This window comes from Astatotilapia calliptera, chromosome 7 (assembly GCF_900246225.1).
Source record: "Astatotilapia calliptera chromosome 7, fAstCal1.2, whole genome shotgun sequence".
NCBI lineage: Eukaryota > Metazoa > Chordata > Actinopteri > Cichliformes > Cichlidae > Astatotilapia > Astatotilapia calliptera.
Window position 1 is genome coordinate 9,344,019 of NC_039308.1, and position 15,436 is coordinate 9,359,454.

The 15,436-nt window shown below is 42.3% G+C and overlaps 1 protein-coding gene across 1 annotated transcript; it reads right to left on the minus strand.

The window, feature by feature from the left end:
• Positions 1-971: 971 nt before the first annotated feature.
• On the minus strand, positions 972-15,388 carry csnk2a2b (casein kinase 2, alpha prime polypeptide b). Its single transcript, XM_026172936.1, has 12 exons — positions 14,397-15,388; positions 13,930-14,041; positions 11,617-11,718; positions 9,481-9,531; positions 9,302-9,361; positions 8,417-8,500; positions 5,100-5,210; positions 4,908-5,009; positions 4,237-4,337; positions 2,964-3,112; positions 2,780-2,863; positions 972-1,596 (listed from the first exon to the last, which is right to left on the minus strand). The coding sequence occupies exons 1-11, from the start codon at positions 14,498-14,500 to the stop codon at positions 2,787-2,789; spliced, it is 1,053 nt and encodes a 350-aa protein (XP_026028721.1). The 5' UTR covers positions 14,501-15,388; the 3' UTR covers positions 972-1,596; positions 2,780-2,786.
• Between the last annotated feature and the right edge of the window lie 48 nt (positions 15,389-15,436).

Below are 15,436 nucleotides of genomic sequence, written 5' to 3' on the forward strand. Positions count from 1 at the left end.
TCTGCCGGAGGTTTCTTCCTGTTAAAAGGGAGTTTTTCCTTCCCACTGTTGCCAAAGTGCTTGCTCATAAGGGGTCATATGATCGTTGGGGTTTTTCTCTGCATCTATGAAGCGCCTTGAGGCGACTTTTGTTGTGATTTGGCGCTATATAAATAAAATTGAATTGAGTTAAAGACTTTTATACACCAATATATGATGAACATGCAAAAGGCGTTTTATTGAACTGAAAATGTTTTGAGATGTCGTAAAACTAAAAATTTAATGAAGGTACCCTTTTCTTTGGTCTTTTTTTTTTTTTTAAACCCCAAGCATCAAATTTAATTTTTTCTATCATCTAAAAGTTTGTGTTACTAACTGCACAAACGTCCTCATCACTTCTGTTGATTAGCTCACCGACTTTTAGTCTGTGTCCTCTTACAACACTGAGTGCAGGTTTTCCATTTCCTTTAACGCACCCAGGACACGCTCGGTATCTCCTGAGAAGAGCTGGAGGCGGCGGCTGGACAGAGAGTCTGGGCGTTACCTGAAAGTTGGCCCAAAATGCTGACACGGAAGTAATTTGATTGCATGTATATTTTCCGTGTAATTTTGTCAAATGAAAAACACTAAATTTCATTAAATCTAATCAATTGGCAATTATTTGACATCAAAGAGGGCTTTGTATGACCCACAGTGCAAAATGAGTTCATCATCCCGAGCTAAAGTAACTTTAAAATACCTTAATATTGGCTTTTATCCATCAAAACTAAATGCACTACACAGTTTTTGCTCACATGTTGTTTTAATACCCAAATATCTTTGGTTAAAGGCCATCTTGTGTATTTTAGGTAAACTGGAACCCTTTAACTCAACCCATTTTCCTTTATTAACCAAAATATAAAATAATCATAATAAATGTCACGCCATATCAAAACAAATGAGCAGTAAAAATCACTCACAACGCGTGCAGTTCATCTAAATAAAAATCATTTAATTTTCATTAATATTAATATTATTATCATCGTCATCATCATCATCATTCTATCTAGAGAGAGTCCACCATGCCACTTTCAGATCTGGAGTAGTGCTAAGATGCCTGTCTGTCTGAAGGGGGAAGAGGGTGGGGAGGAAAAAACAGGAAGGAGACAAACGAGTTAGGGTCGGGGGCAGGACCTGTACAGGTTCACGCTCCTGTTCATTCTCCATGCTGATGCAAACAAAGAGGGGGGCGCTATAAAGGAGGGCTGGACAGAAAGAGGAGGAGGAGGGACTGAATTGTAGTTTGTCTTCACTGGCCAACATGAAACTGAGCTGTGAGGACAGAGACCAGCTGAGGGGGACAATGGGTGGAGGGGGTGGAGCAGCTTCAAGCTCACTGGTCAGGTCTGCTGGACAGGGAACCAGGACAAGCCAATCACAGACTGATACAGAGGAGGAGGGTTTATGTATACACGTCTGCATCTGTGTTTGTACATGTAGAGGTGTGCTTGCACTGATGTGTGTATCTGTGAGTGTGTAACTGGTCAGAGTTACTTTGATCCATTGTCACTGTACACTTGTCAAAGTCACTGTCACAACCGGGTACAAAGTTGAGGTAACAAACTTCTTTTTCCGCTTCTGTGAAGAGAGACAAAGAACGAGTGAGAGGAGTCGAATCAATTAAAGCAGCAACTCACGGACGTTTTGCTTCCAGGCTTCTTTAAAGCAGAAGACAGACATCATCAGGGAGTTATCGATGTATAACAAACATAAACACTGGTGTTGTGCTGATAATAAAGCCGTAACACGAGGATTTCATCGTTTGTAAAACCACACTGACAGCACGCTGCAGTTAGCTCATTCGTGACGGGCAGCTGTAGCGCCAATACCGGTCGCCTTCCACTTTCTGTTTCTGAGCAACAAGGAAATGAGGCACCTTCACGGAGCTTCACGATTGGCAGGCTTTATGAGGATGCCATTAGCTCACCGCATGCCAAATTAAATCACGATATGCTCATTATTGATAATCAACTTTGACTTTTTACACTTAAATTCAGTCTTGCAGACACCTGGATGAAACCTGACAATTAGGAGAATCTGAATTTTTGACTGAAACACTTTGTAAGACAATACCGATTCCTAATTAGTTACATATTTATCTGATTCTGAGGCCTACTACATGCCCTCAGGCCATCCTCCACCCCAAACGAGTTGCTTTAGTCCACCTTTTTCAGACACTGACATCACACAGAGCCAACCTGAGCCTTTCGCTCCTGGGGATTATCCTTGTGCAAACTCCTTGTTACCTCATTACTGAAGATTTTGGCCACGTTTAATGTGTGCATCCACCTTTTTCAGCTAATTTTGGATATGGCGGTAAAAGCACAGTGAGTTTATAAAGGGATTACTATTGCAAAAAAGTAATTAGATTACTGTTACTTTCCTGTAAGCACGTTGCGTTCCTAAACTGTGATTTTGTTTGTCTCATGACAATGACACGACAACGACAGCGTGCAACGTCCATGGCAACAACGAACACGTGTGTAGATCAACAATGGATAATATGGAGTGTGGTAAACAGTACAACCATGCAGCGTTTAAAGCTCGGAAATACTAACAATACTTTGAGTTTGATTCCGTAATAAGTGACAACATTAACATCCGCTGTACACTCTGCGTGGGAAAAAACTTCTTTCTACAGCGAAAAATTAAACTTAAAATCTGAGCACACATGAAAACTTCATCTGATTATTGTTTGGACTTCTGTGTGTGCTTTCAACTCCTCACGGATGAGCTCTGATGATGTTCTTTAAGCCGTTACCTGTGTTTCATCGCGCTGTAGTGTTGCCACTGGAAACCATGTTGCTGTCAGAATTCGACAAAGACTGCTCCTTCACTACAGGGTCTGCAGGAGCGAGGGGAAAGGGAACCATGTTTAAAAACCAGAATATCTCTGAGAATAATAGATTTCCTTTTGATTTAGTCATTAAACCCAAAAAACCTACAGAAGTAGGGGTGCTCCATGGCCTCTGTGGCGGTCAGTCTCTGTTGGTGATCGTATCGTAGCAGCTTGTCCAGCAGGTCCAGAGCTTCGGGGCTCACCAAGTGCTGATTCTCCGTCTGCACAAACTGTTCCCAGCGCTTCCTGCTCTGCCTGCAGGCAAATGACGACAAACATGTTTCCATTTTTGGAGGCATGCTTCTGACTTGGTTCAAATCATAAAGAATAGAAGTTTCTCTGTACATGTGGGAGATTCTTCTTCTACAACAGCACCTTTCACTTATGGAGTGCCTCAAGGGTGCATCCTGGGCCCACTTCTTTTTTCATTGTATATGTTGCCTCTAAGTTTGACCTTTAGAAAACATAATTTTTCTTTCCACCGCTTTGCTAATAACATCCAGGCATATATCCTCATTCAATTGACAAGCAGATGCATGGGAGCATCAGTTCAGCTTTCTTAGCAACATTAAGTTCTGTGTGATGATAAATTTCTTATATCTTAATGAAAGAAAGCCCGAGGTTATTTGCTTTGGTAAATTTCACCCCTCAATCAACTCTTCTGACACGCCGAGTCATTCGGCTCGTTACTGTCATGCTGCTGTAATAAAAAAACAAACAAACCTGGGCATGATTTTTGATAAGTTTTTTTTTAAAATGGATCAACAAATAAGGACTGCCTCTATAATTTACTTTTATCAAATCAGAGTCACTGCCAAAGTAAAACCTTATCTCTTGCAAAATGACCTGGAAAAGGTTATTGATATTTTCAATCACTTCCCACCTGCACTACTGTAATTCCCTTTGGTATCGAACAGTCATCTTTGGTTGCAGTTAGTCCAGAATGCGGAAGCTTGCCTCTCTACTGGTATTAAAAAGCACAAACATCTCTTAATTGGTTCCCTTTCCGTTTTTGAATTGATTTTAAGATTTTATTGCTTACTTTTAAAGCTTTGAACATCACATTCATACACCTGTAAGTACTCTGAGGTCACCTACCCAGTTGCTCTTAGCACCAGGTCTATGGAATAATCCATCTCTCCATATCCGTACAGCTCAGATGGTACACACATTTAAATCTTTATTAACAAGACATTTATTCCTCTTGGCATTTGGATCAAGTGTAGCATCCTTATAGACAAATACATTTTATTTGTTTAATGTTTTGCTTTCATTTTATTTCCCTTGTTGTTTTATTTAATTTTATTGTCTTTTATGAGTTGATCGATTGTCTTTCTCTAGATTTTCATGTAATTTTTCTTGAGGCCGAGTGAACTTACTGTCCTAGGAGGTCCTTGAAGCGTGGGTCTAGCTCAATGTGGTATTTACGCAGGTAGCCGAAAAGCTCGTCTGTCCCCAGGACTTTGGCAATCCGCACCAGCTGGAAAAAACAACAGTGGAAGATCATACATGTCAGAGCAGACTTTTAACACCTTCCAAAACATTAAAAAATGTAACACACAAGCTTTAAGACAGTGGTTACCTCCATCTTTTAATATATAGTCTATGCTACCAAACTGTGGGAAACTCAGACCAATTACTGCATTTATTATGCCAAATTATGCTTCAGCGACAAACCCTGCCATTTATTGGTTTATAAGTTAGTGCCACATATGAAAACATCAGGACACTATCTCACTACATCGTCTATTAAACAGGTTACATTGTAGGCTCTACAAAGGTTCCCAACAGAAGTTAAGTTAGAATGAGCAACTGCACTGAAACCTTCTGGTAAAATGAGGACCCCTGGTGGTGAAAGGTTTAATTACATTTTACAAAAAGTAATTACAAAAAGTACCTTTAGCTGAGAAAAGGACACCACAAACAGCTGTGTGTTTGTGCCATGAGCCGAGGCAGACCCTCTGAGTTTTTTAACGCAAGTGTGCATGGAATCAGTTTTTAATGTTTACTCTTTTGTCTCATCTCGTATAAAAATTCGTGTGACAGGCACCTGATCGTAGTTGTCTTGTCCGTGGAAGAAGGGCTCTTTCTGAAAGATCATACTGGCCAGCATGCAGCCCAGGCTCCACATGTCTAGACTGTAATCATACATCTGGAACACACAATCATCAAACAGCACTGCAGATGAGGACAAAACAGACATCTCAATTATCTGCATGTGAGAAAACAGTGTGCGTGTTACCTGGTAGTCCACGAGGAGTTCTGGGCCTTTGAAGTATCGTGAGGCCACTCTGACGTTGTACTCCTGGGATGGGTGGTAAAACTCTGCCAAACCCCAATCTATAAGACGTAGCTAAAAAACACACACAGCAGAGACACATCCTGTTAATGCAATTTAAGGGTAAATTGGGTGAAGTCACATCTATATCAGCCTGCTGCCCCCTACTGGACATCTTACAGTCTGTTTTTCTTTTCTTGTAATAAAGATAAACCTGCAGTCTGAATTTCTTTCCACAGAGAACTTATTCTGCCCAGCATAGCCTCCACTGAGCTTCACTGTTCCCTGCAGAAACTCGTCCTTGAAGTGCCCTCCAGCTCACTGAACAAAATGTGGTCTGTTCAAACCAAATACTTCAAATTTTGACTCCCTGCTGCCATTTTTCTGCTCTCGAGCTTTGTGTGTGTAGCTGAGTTTGAGCACTTTGTTGCCAGTTCAGAGAAAAGGCTTTTTGGCTGCAAGTCCACACTCTGCTTGTTCCGAACATCTCCACGTTTCAAGGGGAAGTCGGCTTTTCGTCTGCTGCACGCAGATTTCTGCATTTCAGCTTCACATTGCTGCTCATTTCCTTGTGGCACCGCTGGAAATGCCTGTGTGCCTTTGAGACGTCTTACTGACAGAGGATGACATCCTTTGGATATTTTTGTTATGCTAACTGTTGGCAACATTTTTTGATGAATTTGATTTCTGTCACTTCTGCAGCAACCCATTTTTTTCCCCTTCTGTCATCAGATTTTATTCCCGCGACGCTGCTGTTTCTGAGTAAACTCAAGATCGCAGTTCGACCTACATAAGTTGCAACATTAAAAACCGAATTGTTTTCAATCAGGAAACAGGATCTGCTACTGCTTTCACACAAAGCACAAAAAAAACCATGATGTAAACAAATAAAACATGTAATTTCTTATCTGATATATAAATATTACTGGCTTTAAAATGAAAAATATCAAACTAGTCAATGATTCCTATTGTGAATACATTATTAGAAAGCGGGCTTTCTGGGGCATTAAATGTATTTAACTTCCCGGTGAAGGCTTGTTAATGCCAAATGTGTCAGAGTTAAATATGGCTTTGCTCTGAGCATACAGGACTTTTAATATTTTGATGACTTCATCAGTCTCGCTTTGGAGGAATTTTGGCCTTTTCTTCCGTTCAGTGTTGGTTCAATGCATTTGCAGGTATTTGTTTATGCATGGCTCTCTTAAGGTGCTGACACAGCATTTTAATCAGGTTGAGGTCTGGACTTTGACTGGACCACTGCAGCACCTGGATTCGTTTCTTTTTCAGCAATCCTGCTGTGCTCGAGATCATTATTCTATTCCAATTTGGGCCAAATTGACAAATCGCTTCACATTTTTCCCTCCCACTGTTGCCAAAGTGCATATGCGGTATTTGTCCTGATATGCTTGCTGTCTTTGGTTTTCACCAAATGTGCTGCTGTATGTTGTGACCAAGCATTTTCACTTCGATCTCATCTGTTCACATTCAACTTTACAGACCTAAACCATGCTGCGATGTTCTTGTTTTATAGAGAACATCCTTTCCTACAGTGGCCCTGAGACGTCAAATATACCGCGACTTAAGAAACCACCAGAAAATAGACAAACACTGCGAAAGCACACGAAACACAACAAAAGTTGAATTTAGCACAACAGAAAGTGTTTCTTGGGACACAATAACTTGACGGTCCAGCGGCAGAAGTGACAGAAACAAAAAAGACTCAAAGCAGAAGGTTCAACCGTGCTGTGAATGAGAAAAGATGCTAACCCTAACCCTTTGAATCACATATTCATATAATACTGTACATACATGTTTGCCATTAGCTGTTTACTGTTAGCATGCCACTTCCGCCACTGTTCTGTAACGTTATTTGGTCCCCAGAGGTTTGTGAGCTTTTACAATTTTTCTATTTGCTGGTGTCTTCTTATGTTGCAGTCTGTTTGACCTCTCAGGGCCACCGTACTCTCTCCTGGTAACACTTCCAAACAAGCCACACCTGATTCAATGTTTGTCTAATTGCGCTGTCATGAACTTTAACCTTTAATATGCTGACTGAGGCCTGTAGACTGAGATGTAGCCTGTGGGTTGCAGGTGCATTTATACACCCGAATGCTCCAGACCAGCACACTGCAAAAAATGTCTGTTTTAATAGAAGCGCTCCCATTTGCTGATGACCACTCAGGTGGATTCTGTTACTTATCCTCATAATTCATATAGAAGCAGTGAGGCGCACTTAGTTTTTCCCACAGGACTCATTTTAAGACTTGACTGTAGCATGCCCACAAAATTTGTCCAGGCAGACTTTAGACTGCTTCTTTCTTTACCATGTACATATTTTTATTACACTTTGCACAATCTCAGTCTTACTTTTTACTCTTCTTTAGTTTAACCACATTTTATCCCTGTTCCATCTATAAAGCTTTCGCACTCTCTCATTTTAAGGCCGTCACTATGCTCCTGTGGCACTTTTACTTTAACTACATTATTTAATTATTGAAAATTGTACTGTTTTTATTATTTATCCTGCTGCTTTTAAACAATTATTTCCCCTGTGGGATCAAAGTATCTATCTTCATGTATTTAAAATAATCTATAACCAGTGTGGCAGCGAGCTGCCTAACCTTAAGTCACTAAAGCTGTGAGCAGTTAAAGCAGACCAGTTTTTGATTTGTTGTGGTGTTTGTGCTGTGCTGATTAGTGGATTTCCTTTCTGTTAGTGTTGCTCACTCCTCACGCTGGAAGTGGAAGAGAGACGAGAGAGACGGAGTGCCTTTCTCGCTCTGGAGAAAGGCACTCGGGAGCAAGCGACTCTCGACAGAAAATAGATCCATAGTCCTTCACCTACACGTAGGACTACATGCTGTCAGAAGTAACCGAGAGAGTTGGAAAGGTCTTGTTTTTTTTAAGTAACATCATAACCTATAAAAAGTGACCTGAGGCATCTGCAGACTGATGATCATAAACGCTTTAATTATCTGATTCTAATAGCTAATGAAAATGCACCAACAGTGTGCAGTGAGCCTGACATTTACGTAGATGGAAATTACATCTGTGTTTATTTTAAGGTTCTCATGCCTAATGCACTCGCGCAGGGACGCTGCGTATTTGAAAGCCCACGCTAATGCAATAACAACTGCTTTTCAAAATGGGAAAAAAAAGAAAAAAAAAGAGAGATAACAAAAGATGGGAATGAAAAGCCGTGGTGAAAATAACCAGTGAGGGAGGGTGAGTGTGGGGGTGTGAGGGGAGAACAAAATAAGACTACACAGAGCACTGCCTACCTTTCTCAACTGGTGGTCGATCATCACATTGTGAGGTTTGACATCACGATGCATGATTCCCATACTGTGACAGTAGTCCAGAGCCTGACACACACACACATACACACCAACATAAAAAGGTATTAAAGTGCTTCTTTTTTTGGTAAACAGAACAGATTTTCAAGATAGCATTTCTAAACTCACTAGTTTTCTTTAGACAGCATTAATTATTTATATAACAGAAATATTATAGACAATATTATTAGCCCCCTGAAAAACAGACCTTTTCATTAAGCCATAACAAAACACACTGCTGCGAAATGACGTCCTTTAAATTGGTAATACTCAAAGCTTGTAAAATTAGGTTAATCATCAAATTTGTAAACAGTTTAAAACTTTAATGACCTAAAGAAAGTTTATATATACTGCAGAGAGACACTGCTTATATTTGGAGGAAAAGCACCGTCCCCACAGCGGAGGTTGGCGAGTCTGGAACCGGGAATCTCGTCGAGGTGGAAGTAATCAAGAAAAGGAAGAAGGATCTGTGAAGATTTTCAAAGAAAACCTCAAGCAGTCAGGAGTGAAACTGGGTCTGGGTCATCGCTTTGTCTTCCTACACAACAGCAACCCAAAACATATGTAGCTCCTGATGAAAAACGAATTCTAGAAGACCAAAGTGACCGTTACTGACTGGCCTGCACAAAGTCCTGACTTGAAATCTGCGGGGTGAACTGAAGCCCAAGGGCCGTGCCAGAATACCATCAGAACTGGTCAGGAGACGAGGGGGCTAACAATACTGACACTGGTAGTTTTTGGTTTTTGTGAAATTATTTTGTTTCTGTAAAGTAGAATAATGTAAGCATCCAAAACAAAACTACGATGTTTGCTAAAGCTGAGATGTCTCACCTTCAGTAGTTCATACATATAGAAACGGATATCGTAATCTGTCAACTTCTGGTACAACTCCTGCAGGGGGAGAAAAATAACACAAATAAGCACTGAGGTTTGCTGCTCTTTCAGCCTTACTGATTGCAGCTATGAGAGACTTGGCACCGAGCAATGAAGGAAAGAGGCGAGGATTGTACCTTGAAGTCTGTGTTATTGATGCATTCAAAGACGAGTGCTGGCGTTCTGGACTATACAGCCACCACAGAGAGCATGAGAAGGGTGTGGAGAGAAATCAGGAGGAAAAACAAACAATTAACACCACAGAGAGAGAAATATATAAATCAGGAATATGCTTATTTCTGATTCAATCACCTGATAAACCAGTGATTTGGCAGCCCCCACCATGTGATTTCAACCCAAACGGGACGAACGATACAACCATTTGAATCATCCCTGATACTCAGCCGTGCAGTCAAAAAGCTGTGCATACAATGATCATTTTCTAACCCAATGAAGTTCACAGGAACAAACAGACAAAGGACCCCGCAGGGTTCCCACCGCTGCACTGGAACAAGGCCTCCTGGCTTAGTCAGAGCATTTCCACTGCCTAAAAATATCCTTCCTTCCTGGTCGGTTGATGTGTCCCAGCTCAGAAAAATTGTAAAAAGGAGATATCCAGTCTGGTCGTCGCGGTGGATTTCAGATTGAAAACACAGAATATAGAAACAAATAAGTGGTCAAATGATAAAACTCCTGTAACTTCTGTTGACTACAAAACAAAAATTAAAACGCCACAAATTTTAGGTCCGATGGGAAGCTGAGAGCCAAAACAATCACACGGTAATTACAGCAAAACTGGAATTATAAGATTACTTTGTTTCTCGTGCCGACACAGAGTCTATCATTTGCTAAAGACAACGATGTCGTAAGGGGCTTCCTGCAGTATTTGTCATGCGAACAAACAAATGCTCAGGTGAGCACACAATGGCACAATAAACCAGCGATCCAGGTGCTAAAAAGAAAAGTTGCAGTTCCTCAAATGGCCACTTGAGGCAAAAACAAAAGAGAAGCAATGATTTCACACAGCTGGCCGTGTTAAAATATCCAACTTTACAGCAGCAGGCAAACAAGCTTGCTATGACGATGGCCCTTTATGACGACTGCATGGAGGTTATTTAATTATTTTGTTTTATAACTCATAAGTTTTCATTAGACTGATGTACAGAATTTAGCATGATAGAGTTCCAGCTGAAGTGTAACTTCCCAGTTTTCAACTGCAATGCTCCTGAAGTAGGATTTCGAGTCAGAGCAGCACATTTGTGACTCGCTAAATGAGCCGTACGCAGAGCATTGATCAGGCACTATCCGTGAATGTGCTGCAGCACCTTTTTAAGCACAAAAAGAGCCCCGTGTTGTATTTCTACTGACGCACAAAGAGCTCGACCTCACTAAGGAGCAAAGCAAATCATGTTTTCCTTGATTTTCCAACTTCACTACTGGAATACAGTTTGAGAGTAAAGTCACTCCCAGCTCAACCATCCGTCTTCAGAGGCAAATGAAACGCCACAACAGCCTCGCTTTAGATCATTTTCGTCACCAAACTGAACGTCTTCACCTCGTCAGTGGTGCTAGTGCACTTATGAGGCGAAGCAAATCATCCTTTACATGCATTTCTGTGTGATGCAACCAGAAAACCTACAGTTGCATATTTCTAACCACAGCAGCTAGCATTTGCTTCCTTCTGGCTCAACGCCACCCCAAAAGAAAACAAAACAAGAGGGAACTGGCTGTAATAATAATAAAACAACAGTGTGAATACCTATGGAGCTGAAACATACTACAAAATCTTTTTGTACCATTAGGTTCACACTTCTCCACTCACCGACAGTCAGCAAATGCAATTCACCAAGAAGTGCAGCAATTTTCCAAACATACAATGGGAAGAACAACATGGCTGCCTTGGAAGTATTCAAGGTAAACACTGCAGCCTCTAAACTGACACCAACTTGTAGCTTAAAAGAAATGGTTCCAGTCAACCCGGTTTACTCATTTTAATCTGGGGGAAAGTAACAGTGAGAATGGCGCATCCCTTATTTGGCTGACATTAAATCAAAGACCTAATATAAATGTAATTATTCACAATGCTGTGAGCTTGGGACAGTTTGTTTTCTTGAGAGAATGACGGGGAAACAAAGAAGGCAGAAAGACGGAGCTTTAATCTAGTAGCTGCATCTCTGGCTGACATTGTGGCTGCTCATACTCTAGCCCTAGTTTTACATCTCGATTCATTTTGACACTTCATAAAAACATAAACATGCTATTAGCAAGCCTACCACTGGGTCTTTCACTGTGTCCACCAGACGGATGATATTGGTCCCTCCTCGCAAGTTCTCCAGGATTTTGATCTCTCGCTTGATCTTCTTCTTCTTGACAGGCTAAAACAAGCATGAAAAACAAAACAGCCAGATTTAATAAAAAGATTTAACAGAGCAGTCTCAGAATAAATGAAAAACAGCAGAGGAAAAGATGTCAAATCTGAAAGGTTTGCTGCCCTGCTGCTTCTTCTCACTCCCGCCTCATATCTGCTGACTCTGCTTGCACTGTCGCTGCTGCTGCATTCTTCAGCATCTCTTAGCTTCACTCAGTCTGAGGTTTCCATTTAAGTGACTGTCAGCTAATCCTCATCTGTCACAGGCATCACTCAATTTTTTTTAGTGGTTAGACCTCTTGCACTTAGTCATATAGTTGTTTAGTAACCATGTTAAATAGTGACTACTAACTGTGACAAGACAAAAATGAATCAAACGCAGGGTCTACAGCTAAAAATCTAGATATTTATGCTGTGGCTGTTTTTAAGAAGGGCTCAAATGACTTGGATATGTGAATGTTGTGTACTCAATTAGCTTAATCCACCAGTAGTGAGGCAGCAGTAATAGAGCCAGTCAATCCAAGCCGGTTGTAGTGTTCGCACCACCTACGTCTTACAAATGGAGCTTTGTGTCAGCACCTAATTTAAGGAGTTTGGTTATTTCCCATATTTGCCTTTATTATTAGTTATATTTATTACTGATGTGATGCAAATGTTTGGCAGTTCTCTGCAGCACAGTAACCACACGTCATCATCCTGCTGGAACCAACTTCGTTAATCTTCATCTGGGATTTTCCAAAGGCAGCAGGGGGCTTTGCTCGCTGGCTTAACTGCAGGGCTGCAATTAGCTCCAGATCAGCAGTGATTGAGTGACCCAGAGCTGCCATCACTGGCCCGCTAGCTGTTTAGGCGATCGGGCAGAGCGGCCCAAGTTTGTTTGTTTTTTTCCATCTGGCAAAATGTTTGTCAGGAAAAAACTTTGGACTCTGATGTTGGAGTTTTTTTAATCACTAATTCAACAAACATGTAATCTAAACTTGACAAATGCAGGAAAACTGGAAAGCTAAGGTGCATCTATTTTCAGCTTACACGGTCTCAGCGCATTAGCAGGGTTTAAGACAAAAAATAATCCTTTCACGCTGCCAGAATTTTAAGAATTATGTCTTTGGGTTCATTTAAGCAGCTGGGATGAGAGTCAGCAATACCACGACTGAGGCCAGGTTTCTCTACTGCAAAATGATGGGGGAAGAGTTCCCCCCCCCCCAAGCGTGGTAGGTGCCTTCCTTTGGTGGTTTTCAGGGCACGCACAACTGACCTAAAACTCGCTGGAGAAACTAGACATCTCATCTGGTCCGGGAGCGCCTCAAGATCTTCCAGGAGGAGGTGGAAAATGTACTCAGGCAAAGGGATGTTTGGAATAACCTGCCTAGCCTAGCAAAAGACTAATTATTCAGGAAATACTCAAGACTAAAAAAAACTATGTCTTCATTATTCATTAATTTAACAATTATGTATGCAGTCATACATCATCAGCTGGTCAAACTCTGCTTTGAGGTTTTCTTAAAATTCACAGTAATTGAAGCAGAAATCTCCACGGCCAAAAACTGCAGTTCCTTAAATGGCCACTTGAGGCCTGTTCCAGAAGTAAATCGATCCCAAAAGGCTTCCATGTTAAATTACCAAACTTTACAGCAAAAATAAGGATGTTTGCTTTGTGCTACAGGAGACTGTTTTGTTCTCAAGAGCTAAAATCCATTTTCATAACAACTATATAGGGGTGAAATGCACCTCAATGCAAAGAGCTGTAGCCAACAGCTCTCTCACCCTCATTTGTGCTGTTGGTTTAGGAGCATTTTAATGGAATGCTCTGATATGGATTTAAATGTGCTATAACAAGTTTATCCCTGAGTTTTGTTGAAATTGTAGTATTTAAGTACTAAAAGCTACTTTTAGCTACTCCCATATTCACAAGGGCTCACTACAGCAGGTAGATCCACATATCTGACTTAATGCAATGCCCGAGAGATTTTTATTTCCTGTTGGGATCGAACTCAGGATCTTTAGCATAGACAAATGCATACACAATTACACAGAATTCTCCCACCTTTTATATACAGTCTGTGTATTTATCTAATAGCTTTTCACAACTGGTGGTATGGTAAGTATAAGGCTCTATTGCAGATATATTTGGCAATAAAATATTATTAAATAATAGTTATTCTTTAAAATGTAATAAAAATGCCCATGATGGCAGTGCTGTCCCAATCAATCTGCTCACCTTCAGGATTTTGACCACCACCTTCTCATTGTTGGTGATGTTGATAGCCTCGAACACTTCGCTGTACTTCCCTCTGCCCAGCTTTCGAACCAGCTGGTAGTCCTCCTGGTTGCTATAGGGACAGCCAGAAAAACAGGAATATGAGGAGAGAGGAATTTTTTTCCAGATACATACAATTAAGCCAGTCTATAAGCTGATTCTAAATGTTCTACCCGCTGACTTCTGGTTCTGATACCAAGCCAAAATGTTATACAAGTCAGGCTGGATAGGTGAAAGAGATGGAGGTAAGGAGGAGGAAAGTGTCAAACAGTGAAGAACAGCAGGCTTGAAGGTCGGGAGACATGGTGCCATCACACCCTCACAGCTAAATGTATAATAATAGACGCCCATCTGCCATATTTCCCCTCCACAGAAATCCCTCATCATACGATTATCATGCACGCTGCAGTAATCAGAAATGTCCTCACTTCCAGTTGGGTACGTGGGCCTCGTAGTCCCAGTACTCGCGGGTCTTCAGCGTGTTGACGTCTGCGTACACACGGGCTTTGCTACCGGCCACCGGACCCGGCATGGCGAGACCCGTGGCTCGGGTGCCGTGGGGCGCCTGTCACGGAGATCTGCTGGGATGTGGATGGCAGACTAAAATGGGGGGGTGGGGTGGCGGAGTTGTATGAATGGGGATAACGTGTGTGGGTGTAAAGCGGAGCTGGCCAGCCAGCTATCGTGCAGAGATAAGCAACCAGAGTCAGAAAAGTGGAGGCAGGAATGATGAGAAAACCAGGGATGTCCGCCGGGAAAAGCCGCAGTCACTGCCCGCCGAGCAGCACTCCTTGGTGGGGTTAACAGAAGCAGCAGAGACGGGGAGGGGGTGGTGGATCTTGGAGTGATTAGCAGCTGAGGTTACACACAGGGACGGGGAAGCATCGGGGCACTGAGGTAGAGAAGAACCGAACCCCTGAAAGGCCACAGAGGGGGCTGGAAAGGAAGTCGGTGGTCTAAAAATTACGGGTCTAAACTCCGAGGCTAACGTTGCTCTTTGCGGGCCCCAAATCCGAGGAGAAACAGGCGGCCTTCCTGCGCTGGTCCGGGAATGAGGGGTGCCCACCGTGGGCCGGTGTTCGCTATCAACCGAAAACCGATGTGATGGATCGACAGCGGGGATCGATCTCGGGGAGAGGAGGGGGTGGAGTAGCGGAGAGATCGATGATGTTAGCTAACGGTAGCCTGCGATGCTACTTGAGCGCGAGGATGTCGCACCGACGGGGAGCGCTCGGCGCCGTGCACCACCATCGGCGGAGACAGCGTCATGTGCGATCGGCTGTGCGGGGTAAGCAGCGTCTCGGAGGCCCGGTGCCACACGCTCACGGAGACCCCACGATTCAAGGGGATTCTTCTGCACCTGCGGACCTCCCCTAGTCGAGAGCGCAGGGAAGGGAAGCGGATTGCGATTGAAGAGGCGCAAGAGAGCCGCCCGGATGTGAAAGCCGCTGGCTGCCGGGGTGAAAAT

Coding starts and splice junctions, on each gene's coding strand:
- csnk2a2b (XM_026172936.1), bottom strand. CDS start 14,500: ATGCCGGGTCCGGTGGCCGGTAGCAAAGCCCGTGTGTACGCAGACGTC. Junction 9,532..11,616: donor ACACAGTGAAAGACCCAGTG/GTAGGCTTGCTA, acceptor GTGGCTGTATAG/TCCAGAACGCCAGCACTCGT. Junction 8,501..9,301: donor ATATGTATGAACTACTGAAG/GTGAGACATCTC, acceptor TGTGTGTGTCAG/GCTCTGGACTACTGTCACAG.